Source organism: Mustela nivalis, assembly GCF_964662115.1.
Source record: "Mustela nivalis genome assembly, contig: HAP1_SCAFFOLD_1840, whole genome shotgun sequence".
Taxonomy (NCBI): Eukaryota; Metazoa; Chordata; class Mammalia; order Carnivora; family Mustelidae; genus Mustela; species Mustela nivalis.
Genome location: NW_028134824.1, coordinates 45074 through 56692, shown reverse-complemented (window position 1 = coordinate 56692; position 11619 = coordinate 45074). Strand labels below are relative to the sequence as shown.

Genomic DNA, 11619 nt, shown 5'->3' with positions numbered 1-11619 from the left:
GGTAAGGATCTTGTAATGGGGGATGACTGTGGATTATCCTGGTGGGCCACCTGTATTTACAAGGCTCTTATAAGAAGGATTCAGGAGAATCAGAGTCAGAAAGATGTGACAATGGGAACAGAAGTTCAAGCGATGCCTTTTTAAGACGGAGGAGTACCAAGGAATGCAGACAGCTTCTAGAAGTTGGAAAAGGCAAAAAACAAAACAAAACAAACAAAAAAAACCCAGTTTCTCCCCTGGAGCTTCCGGGGGAATGCAGCCCTACTGACATCTTTATTTTATTTTACTTCTTTGGAAAACAGGGGAAAAATAAAAAAAACTTGTTTTAATTTTCCTTTTATTTATTTATTTATTTTTTTAAAGATTTTATTTATTTATTTGACATAGAGAAATCACAAGTAGATGGAGAGGCAGGCAGAGAGAGAGAGAGAGAGAGAGGGAAGCAGGCTCCCCGCTGAGCAGAGAGCCCGATGCGGGACTCGATCCCAGGATCCTGAGATCATGACCTGAGCCGAAGGCAGCGGCTTAACCCACTGAGCCACCCAGGCGCCCCTTAATTTTCCTTTTAATAAACTACAGCTGTGGAGTCACTCTGCATATAATTGGTAATGTTAAGAATAGGTAGGATTAATAAAAAAATTTTAAAAATATAAAAAAAAGAATGGGTAGCATTCACAAACTAAGAGAATAGAACCTGTAAATTTGTTACACATGTGAAAATAGTATCAGTGAAAATAAAATTTTTCTTGCCCAATTTAATGCACAATGAACTCTAGTCATTAAAATATGATTGTAGTATTCTGAGCTAATGTCATTGAGATTCAGTACAGAAAGTTCAGGAAATATAATACATATAGCATTTTAAGTATTTTACTTTCATGGGTAACTTAAAACAACATAAATTTCCCTCAAGGAAGGATTAGTCTATGTCACTGGTGTATATTTGCAAAACATTTCAACACTACAAACCCTAAAAGTTTCAAATGGGGCATTGGAAATGTTTTACTTTCATGAAAAAAGAATCTGATAGAATCTGTAACTGTTAACTACGATTCTTATTCTTCATACAGAAAGCATGCTGCTGTGACATTTAGCATTTTGGGAGATTCCCAGAATAACATCTGGTCCCTGGATATCTTATACCGGGTATACACACAGCCGTGTCCATCAAGCTGGTACAGGCAGTATTACCTAGAATGTTAACTTCCGGCCAAGAGACTGGGCAAAAATCTGTAACCAAGACAACGCGGCAATGGCGAGGCACCGCCAACATGGCGGTCCCAGGAAGTGGCGTCAAGCGCAAGTTCCGGTTCCGCCTGTCCCAGAGTACTGGGCTATCTCGCGAGACCAGGCGGACACGTGCGTTCCTCGGGTTCACGCTGCGGTAGCCATGGACGCTTTGGATCGAGTTGTGTGAGTACGCTGGGTCCTCTCTTGGGGGACGTTGGACAGTGGGACTCCTGTAGTGCGGAGGAGTGAAAAAGTCTCCGCCCCGCCTGGCCTCCCCTCGTTCCCCCCACCCTATAAGTGGGGCCTTCGGTGGGTCAGTGTATCCACCAGCCTGGGTATCCCTCTGTTGGTGCGGCTCGGCGGGAGACTGAGAGTCCGGAAGTCCACTTGTGGGAGTTGCCAGGTGGTAGCTCGGAGATGTAGGTCCCGTTTGGCTTGGTCAGTTAGAGACGCCCTGGGCTTCTCAAGAAGTGTGAGGGAATGAGCGGTCACCAGCACAAGGCCTCGGCATCTGACAGGTGTAGGTGACAATCCGGGCGCCATCGCAAGAGCTTTGTGACTTTGGGCCATATAACCCCCTAAACCTCAGTTTACTTTGTAAAATAGCGTTCGTAATAATCGTACTTTATAGAATTGTGAGGATTATCAGCGAGAATGTATGTAAAGCCTTTGCTACAGCATGTAGAAATGTTCTTAGCCTTTTCTTTCTCTTGAGGTGATGTTTTAAATGCGTTCAGAAAATATTTATTGATCTCCTAAATAGTCCTGCTGGTATTTCTTGAGATTTGCCTGGGTTAACAGCCAATCAAAATGAAAAGTTCTTTTAGTCATTAATTCAGAGGTTTTTGCGCATCTGTTATATATTCCTTCAATTATGGATGGGGACTGCAAAGATGAGTAAGATGATGATCAGATTGGGGAGCAAACATAAAAGATGTTATTTATATTAGTTGCGGGCTAGTGAGAAGTGACAAACCACATGGAATATAAAGCATAGAACACTTTTTTTTTTTTTAGTATAGACATACTAAATATTTCTTAATTTGATTTAACAAATGTGTACCTTTATCAAATAATAAATGATGGGAAGCTTTATATTGCTTGACATTTTATCTGGTGGAGAATTTTTAAACTCTGCATGATAAGTTGAGTATGTGTATATTCTTTTTTTTTTTTTTTAAAGATTTTATTTATTTATTTGACAGAGATCACAAGTAGGCAGAGAGGCAGGCAGAGAGAGAGAGAGAGAGGGAAGCAGGCTCCCTGCTGAGCAGAGAGCCTGATGCAGGGCTTGATCCCAGGATCCTGAGATCATGACCCGAGCCGAAGGCAGCAGCTTAACCCACTGAACCACCCAGGTGCCCCGAGTATGTGTATATTCTATTTTTCTTTTCCTGCCCAAAGTGTCCATACGACTGAAAAGAGGATGGAAGGTCATAGTTACTTAAGAGAGAGGAATTCTTGCAGTAGATGGCAGAGAACTGTTGGAAAAGCAATATATAGTGGAAGCAGAAGTGAAGTCCTTTTTCTGAACAGGAATGTACAAAAACATTCTGCTCCTGAATCATTAAATCAGAATAATGAATTTGTTTTCCCTTCATATTTTGCAGTTATTGGTCTAGATGAGTTTTTTTTTTTTTTTAAGGTTTTATTTATTTATTGACAGAGAGAAATCACAAGTAGATGGAGAGGCAGGCAGAGAGAGAGAGAGAGAGAAGCAGGCTCCCTGCTGAGCAGAGAGCCCAATGCGGGACTCGATCCCAGGACCCTGAGATCATGACCTGAGCCGAAGGCAGCGGCTTAACCCACTGAGCCACCCAGGCACCCGGTCTAGATGAGTTTTTAAATCTAACTCATTTTGAAGATTGGCCTACTTGTAAGTTGTGTGACCTTGGCCACATTACCTTCCTGGCCTCAAAAATGAAGATAATAATTTTACTGGTGTTTTGGGATTTTGGTGAAGATAAGCCTTAATAGAGTGACTGTAAAATTGTCAGTCATTATTATCTCCCGTTGGTGGCAAGAATATCTGACTTTCTCAGCTGTGATGTTGGAGTGGGATAGTGTATATGTCCTGGTGGGCATTGTGATCTTAAACCTGGATGAAAGATATGGCAGTTAATAATTATCTCTCTGTGTTTAGTAACTGTCCACAGATTGATGACTAGTGGGTGTGCAATTCTTTGTGTTAGGGTAAGAGTACTGTTTGCTTTAGACTGAAGAAAAAATAATGGAGTAAAAATAGCAACAATATTCATTGAGTCTTTTTTTTTTATAAAGATTTAGAAAAAAGCAGTGATAAAAGAATGCTGGGGATATTAAAAAAGTGAAAGCTTCTTAAAAAAATCAAAAGCTAATAAAATGAACTTACTTCATAGTACTAACCGAATACCTTTTATTGTTATCTTCCTAAAAAGTAAGATTTTGGTTAATGGTGGAATCCTAACTGATAAATGTTTTGTAATAACTGTTGGTTTTTAAGAATTTGCACGTTTGCCAAGTCATGGTTTCGTACTATGAGGAAAACTTTTTAAGTTGTTATGAATTTTGATTTTCTGAACAGAAAGCCCAAAACAAAAAGAGCCAAGAGATTCCTTGAGAAGAGAGAACCGAAACTCAGTGAAAATATTAAAAATGCTATGCTGATTAAAGGGGGAAATGCAAATTCCATGGTGACACAAGTACTTAAAGATGTGGTATGTATATGTGTATACCTTTATTTATTTATTTATTTATTTATTTATTTTTTTAAAGATTTTTTTATTTATTTCTTTGACAGAGAGAGATCACAAGTAGGCAGAGAGGCAGGCAGAGAGAGAGGAGGAAGCAGGCTCCCTGCTGAGCAGAGAGCCCGATGCGGGACTCGATCCCAGGACCCTGAGATCATGACCTGAGCCGAAGGCAGCGGCTTAACCCACTGAGCCACCCAGGCGCCCCTGTGTATACCTTTATTTAAAAAAAAAATTTTTTTTTAAAGAATTTTATTTATTTGACAGAGATCACAAGTAGGCAGAGAGGCAGGGAGAGGGAGAAGCAGGCTCCCCACTGAGCAGAGAGCCCAATGTGGGGCTTGATCCCAGGACCCTGGGATCATGACCTGAGCCAAAGGCAGAGGCTTAACCCACTGAGCCACCCAGGTGCCCCTTATTTTTTAATTTTTAAAAAAGATTTTGTTTTTAAGTAATCTTTACACCCACTGTTGAGTTCGAGCTTGCAACCCTGAGATCATAAGTTGCATGCTCTACCAACTGAGCCAGCCAAGCACCCATGCACACTTATCTTTCAAATGGTATTGAAATTATTTTAGGACCTTTTCTGCATGCTTGTTTAGGCTGCTGCAGAAATACATGGATAAGTTTGCCTTGCCCTGAGAACTGCTAGCCTTAGGCTCAGGTTGGAGGTTATTTGCCTTGGCAAGCCACTAACCACTGGTTTTCCTTAAAGCAGCTACTGTAGTTCCCTTAGTAAATTTCAGCTGGTTTCAATTACTAGAATTTGGTTTACTCGCATTTAAGAAACATAACTAGTTTGTAAAGTGAAATAACTGCATATTAACAATCGATTCCTTCAGCAATACCAAGTATTGTGCTAGGCTGAGGGTTAATAGTTACATAAGACACATCTATCCCTTCAGGGAGCTTAAAAAGAGACAGGCAAGTAAAACTTTATAGCATTGTGAATTAAGTGCTGTGCTGGAGGCATGGGCAGGGTAGGCTGGGAGGCAGAGCTAAAATCCCATAAGGGTAGCCGTGCACAGAGTGGGCTTCCCAGAGGAGACACTTTCACTTCATTTTGAAGGCGGAGTCACAGCAAGTAGGAGGAGAGGAGGGAGAGGAGAAAGTCTTCCAAGGCTGATGACAGTACTTGTGCAAAAGAGAAGGTGAAGGAGCGTGTTACATTTGGGGAACTGTAAATAATTGTGGATGGCTAAAGGGGAAATGGGCTCGATGAAGCTAGAAGAACAGACAGAGATCAGATAGTAACATGGAGTTTGAGCTTTGTTCGGAAAGCTCTAAGGAACTATCGAAAGATTGGAGGTAACAGACATGATCAGCTCCTTTAATCGGTTTGACCAGAGAAAATTGAGAGCAAATACGGAAACTAATTCTGCCATTGTTGTCAGGCAGGTAATGAGTATCTGGAGTGTAGTAGTGCTGGTGAAAATGAGAGATGATCAGAGAGACTAGATGTTGGGTGTAGAAGGGTTTGGGCATGGTTTCTGGGTTGGATTCTTGATGAGTGCTAGTGCCAGTTAGAGAATATACCAGCTGAAGCAGGTTAGTACAGAGAGGTGGTGTGTTCAGTTCAGGATCTGTAATATAAGTGTGATGGTAAAAGCTTTATATTTTTTTCTGCCTCTGTAGTCTGATGTTTAGCCCAGTGTGTGGCACATAGTACATGCTTAGTAATTGTTTAATCAGTGAATGAAAGGCATAGTCTATGGAGATACTTACTTGGTGGTTGGATATTTAGGCCCTAAATACAGCAGATATTTTCTTTGAGTTAAATCAACTAAGTAATTGAATAGATTTTTAAAATTTGACTAAACTCTCTATGCTTGCTTTTTAAATACAGTAGTTCAGATATCTAAATGTCTAATACATGCTCATCCTTTCTGTCTCAGTGTCATTGTGTTGGTAGGATCATGGCCCTATATTTAAGTAAGCTCTAAGAATAGCACAATATTACAGGTAATGGTGGTAGTTTAACATTCATATTGATGATTCCTGAGTTGTCACTGTGGTCATGCGCATTACACCAAGGCAGGGAAACATTTGGTCAAGAATTATTAAAAGTTTTAGTACTGAAGGGGTGGGTACCTGGCTGGCTCCTTCGGAAGACATTCACGAGGTTGAGTTCCACTTTGGCTGTAGAGATTAATAAAGCAGATAAATAAACTTAAAGAAAAAAAAGTTTTAGTACTTAAAAAGATAGGTTTTATTGCTGAATTTCCTTTGTTCATCAGTCCTGATTGTGGATGAGTGATCATTTTTCTTTTCATTGTTTTCCTCATTTACCCCTTCCCCTAATGCAAGGGAAGGCATTAGATCTTTGTTATTCCTTATGGTAGAGCAGAACTAACCATATAGGGAACAAGTGATTATTAGTGAGTGAGTGGAAAGAACTAAGAAAAAAAATGGAAAGAGGGTTGAATGACAGGAATTTTTTAAAGGGCTCTGTTTAAACTCCCGACTAGAATTCTGATTGTTATTACTGGGATTCTCTCTCCGTTCTCTTATCTCCAGAAAGCATTATTTCAACTCTGTCAGCCTTTCTGATAGGATTTATTTTTATGTTTTCTTTTTTTTTTTTTTTAAGATTTTATTTATCAGAGAGAGGGAGAGAGAGTGAGCACAGGCAGATACAGAATGGCAGGCAGAGGCAGAGGGAGAAGCAGGCTCCCTGCCGAGCAAGGAGCCCGGTGTGGGACTCGATTCCAGGACGCTGGGATCATGACCTGAGCCGAAGGCAGCTACTTAACCAACTGAGCCACCCAGGCATCCCTTATGTTTTCTTTCTACTCTCAAATAGTTTGGAATCAGTAGACTCTAAAGAAATGAAAGGAATTATATAAGTTGGATAGATTTTTGAAAGTGCCTGGAAACTTTAGATAAAGAAAGTCCAGTCTAAGTTAGGTTATTAAGCCTATGTTGCAGCTTTTAATAGGTGATTAAAAGGGAGCCAAGCAGGAGACATCAGAATAGTATTCAGGGACCAGGTAATCTTGTGTAATGACAGATACAATGCAATTTAATTTTTTTATCTGCTTTTCAGAATGTAATTTGTTTTGAAAGCTATAAATTATGTTTTACAGTATGCCCTGAAAAAACCGTATGGAGTTCTGTATAAAAAGTAAGTAATGACTTGTTTTATTTTGACTTATATTGTTCTATTATAAAAGTAACAAACAATTACATTATGGGAAATTTAGAAAAGTATTTTGTTTAAAAAACAGGACAGTTCCTTACATATATATAGCTATTAGTATTTTTAAAATTTATTTTTTTCCTGTGTGTTTTCATTTGTATTGAATACTCACATAGTTGTAATCTTAGCATATATGTATTATTTTGAAGTAATTATGGACTTACAGAAGAGTTGCAGAAATTTGTAGATTTTTCATAACTTTCACTCAGTTTCTCTTAATGTTGCATCATACATAACCATAGTATTGTTACCCAAAGTAAAAGATTAACATTGGTACAATAATGTTAACTGGACTGTAGACTTGATTTGGTTGTACCAGTTTTTCCAGTAATATCCTTCTTCTCTTCCAGGATACTACATTGCATTTAGTTGTCATGTCTCCGTACTCTCCCATTTGTGACAGTTCCCCAGTCTTTCCTTTTTTGATGACTTTGACACTTTCGATGAGTACTTGTTATTTTGTAAAATGTCCCTCACTTTGGATTTGTCATCAGTTTCTCATGAGTAGATTGAGACTTATGCATTTTTGGCTGGAATATCACAAAAGTGATATGCTTTTCTCCATAAATCATACCAGGGAGTACAGGATGTATTAATGCTGGGAGCATTAACCTCAGTTAAAGTGGTGTCTCCTTGGTTTCTCCACTATAAATTTACTGTTTTTCCCTTTTTTTTTTTTTTTTTAAGATTTTATTTATTTATCAGAGAGGGGCGGGGGAGAGAGCAAGCACAGGCAGACAGAATGGCAGGCAGAGGCAGAGGGAGAAGCAGGCTCCCTGCCCAGCAAGGAGCCCAATGAGGGACTCAATCCCAGGACTCTGGGATCATGACCTGAGCCGAAGGCAGCTGCTTAACCAACTGAGCCACCCAGGTGTCCCCTGTTTTTCCCTTTGTAATTAATAAATATTTGGAGGAAATACTTTGAGACTCTGCAAAGATTATGCAGATAGTCCTTTCTCCTTACACTTTACTTATTCGTTTTGGCACCCATCAATGGATTTGTCTACAGAGATGATTACTCTGGTGTTCTATTGGTGGTTTCTATCTTCCTCATTCCTTCTTCATTTATTAATTGGAATTTTGTGAGGAAAATCTCTCTCTCTTCCTCTGTTGAATTGCTCATTTATATTAGTGTGGACTTACAGATATTTATTATACTCTTTGGACTTAAAATCCAATGCTATCATTATTTTATTGCTCAAATTCTGCCTTTGGCCACTGGGGTCTCTTTCAAGTTGGTACCTCTGCTTTTTCAGCATGCCCCTTTGTGTTTGAGTACTTCCTTTCTGGCCCACAGGATACCTCATGCTCATCTTTTATTTTTCCTTACAACAGCTCTGGAATCAGCCCCTTCTGTATGGAGCCCTGTTTCCATATATTGGAGACTGATAATTTAGAAACAAAGATCTGGGCACTAAGTATGCTCTGTTGCTATGGAAGTGTCATTGTCTCTAGATCCCTTCAGACAGAGCTTAAAATATGTATTATGCATATTAACCTATACATGCATGCACATCTAAGTTTATATTTATATATTTTAAAGACCCTCAGTTATTATCGATACTAAAAGTCATGCATTCATACTGATACTTCCAGTTCCAGCCCAGTGCCACAGACCTCATTCCAGCCTTTCTTCTTTACTCACTTGCTTACTTGTAACTTTTCTGTTCTGGCCTCAAGAAACCTGGCTTTCATGATTGATAGTTTACATATTTATTTAATTGTGTAATTCTAATATATACATAGTTGCAGAATTTCTCATCCTATAAGAAACAAATTAACTAGAGTTTAGAATGTGTGTATAGTTTTTCTGTCTTTAGCTTTAGAATATCCAGTTCAAATACTGGTTCCCAATGTAATACAGGTTTGGTTTTTTTCTGCCTCTTTAATGTGATTGTTATTCCTTCAAACAACAGTTAGGGTTGTTTATCACAGTTTGTATTCTGTTTTGTGTTTTTCTCTACATCCTGCTGGTAGTTTTAGTTTACGTGTGTAAAATTTACTCTTTGTGGTGTACAGTTTTGTGGGTTTTGAAAAATGCATTGAATTGTGTCTGGCACTACAGTTGGTCATACAGAGATAGTTCTATCATTGTGAACCTTGGTGCAGTGTGCGCTTGCAGTCCAGCCTCCCCTCCCCCTTTGACCAATGAACTGCTTTTCATCCTTAAAGTTTTTCCGTTTTCTGAATGTCACATAAATGGAATAATAAAACAGGTAGCCCTTAGAGTCTGTTTTCTTTCATTAGCAAAATACCTAAAAATTTTCTGTTATTGCCATACATTAAATTTTATATCAAGCCTTTCTCATATAAATGTTTTTTATTGATAGGTGATCCTTTAGATATTATTTTCAGTGCTAGTATAATGCCTATTAAATGGTTATATTAAAATTTACTTGTAACTTAATTTGGGGGAATTTAGGTTTTCCTTTTTTGCTATTATAAATAATGCCAAAATGGCCATTTTAAACAAATGAATTATCCTTTTGAGTTAGTTCTTAAATGAGATTCCGCCTCTCAGTAGTACATATTAATTATATTGCTTTTTGAAAAGATTGTCCTTTTGGCAGAATGTAATATACAAGTTCCATGGACCATTACCTTCTTTGGTTTATATTTTTAAGACGTGAAGATCATACTTTAATTTGAATTTTCTGTGTTTCCAACAGGCCATATTTGCTTATTTGTGAATGACAATTAGCTATTAATCATAAATGCTGCAATAATTTTTCTTGTTCTGTTTGCCTTGCATCATTAAAAGTAATATTCTTTTTTTTTTACTGACTATGAAGGTAGTACGTATTTCTCTTAGATAATCGGGATAATGGATAATGGAGTAAATAATCACTATGTACATTCTGACATATTTTTCCCCTGTATGTATATATATATTTTTTGAGTATAGTTGACACACAATGTTACATTAGTTCCAAATGTAAAACATAGTGATTTGACAAGTCTGTACAGTATGCTCTGCTTACTAGAACTGTAGCTATTTGTTGTCACTACTATGATACTGACTATATTCCTTATACTGTATCTTTTATTCCCATGACTTATTGGTTCCATAATGGGAAGCCTGTATCTCCCACTCCCCTTCACCCATTTTCACACACATTTCACATTTTCACATTTATTTTATTCTTTTTTTTTTTTTTTTAAGATTTTATTTATTTATTTGACAGACAGAGATCACAAGTAGGCCGGGAGGCAGAGAGAGAGAGGGAGAAGCAGGCTCCCTGCCGAGCAGAGAGCCCGATGCGGGGCTTGATCCCAGGACACTGAGATCCTGACCCGAGCCGAAGGCAGAGGCTTAACCCCCTGAGCCACCCAGGCGCCCCTTATTCTTTTTTTAAAAGATTTATTTATTTTATAAATAAGTGTGTGAAGGGGGGAGGAGCAGAGGGAGAGAGAGGGAATTCTCAGACTCCCCATTGAGCGCAGAGTGGGAGGTGGGGCTTAATTCCAGGACCCTGAGATCATGATCTGAGCCAAAATCCAGAGTTGGCTGTTCAACCAACAGAACTACCCAGGAGTCCCTATTTTATTCTTTAAGCAAAATTGAGATCATGTTGTAAATAGATTTTGGTTCATAAAAGTTATGAGCTATTTTAAGAAACTTCATTTACATAATTAGAAATCAGAAATTATAAGTGAAAATATAAACACTCTTCCTAGAACAACCCCCTCTCATTAGTTTCTTACATATTTTACCAGAATTTGTTTATGCATATTTAAGCAAAGAAAAATATTTATATGTATTTCTCTCTCATGTTTTGGACAACTGGGTGGCTCAGTGGGTTAAGCCTCTGCCTTCGGCTCAGGTCATGATCTCAGGGTTCTGGGATCGAGCCCTGTGTCGGGCTTTCTGCTCAGAAGGGAGCCTGCTTCCGCCTCCCCCTCTGCCTGCCTCTCTGCCTATTTGTGATCTCTCTCTCTCTGTCAAATAAATAAATAAAATCTTTAAAAAAAAAAGATTAAAAAAAAAAAGATAGCATGTTTTGCCCACTGCTTCTCTAGCTCTACTACTAATGTTCCTAATCCAGTGCACTGTTTTTTTCTTTCCCTTCTGGATTATTGCAATAGCTTCTTACTCTTTTCAGTTTTGCCATACTATATTACATTCTTACATAGTGCACAGAGCAGTCCTTTAAAAAGAGAATTTGAGTCCAGTGTTACCACTCCTGCCTGAAACTCTTCAGCTCTTTCCATTAGTTACTCTGTTAATATCTACATTACTTACCTTGAATAACAAGGCCCTGCATAATCTGGACCATGTCTTCATCGTTGACCTCATGCCCCACCATTTTCCCTTTGCACACTAAGCTTCAGTGACACTTGCCTTCTTTCCATTTCTTGAGTAGTCTAAGCTTGTTTCCATCTCAGCGTCTTTGTTTATTCTGTTCCTTCTTCCTAGAATACTCTTAGCCTCAGAATTTTTCAATGACTTTTTCATGATCT

General features: G+C 38.5%; 1 protein-coding gene across 3 annotated transcripts in view; it reads left to right on the top strand.

Annotated features, from left to right (window-relative positions):
- The first annotated feature begins 1275 nt into the window (after positions 1 to 1275).
- Positions 1276 to 11619, top strand: part of RPF2 (ribosome production factor 2 homolog) — a 43798-nt gene continuing 33454 nt past the window's right edge. The window contains exons 1-3 of one of the 3 annotated variants that reach the window (XM_082750774.1): positions 1276 to 1413; positions 3794 to 3926; positions 7046 to 7083. In XM_082750774.1, the coding sequence (XP_082606900.1) occupies positions 1391 to 1413; positions 3794 to 3926; positions 7046 to 7083 (194 nt within the window). In that variant the 5' untranslated portion in view covers positions 1276 to 1390. Of the gene's footprint in view, positions 1751 to 3378; positions 3424 to 3793; positions 3927 to 7045; positions 7084 to 11619 lie in introns of those variants that run through there. The other 2 variants (XM_082750776.1, XM_082750775.1) reach the window with 2 other exon arrangements.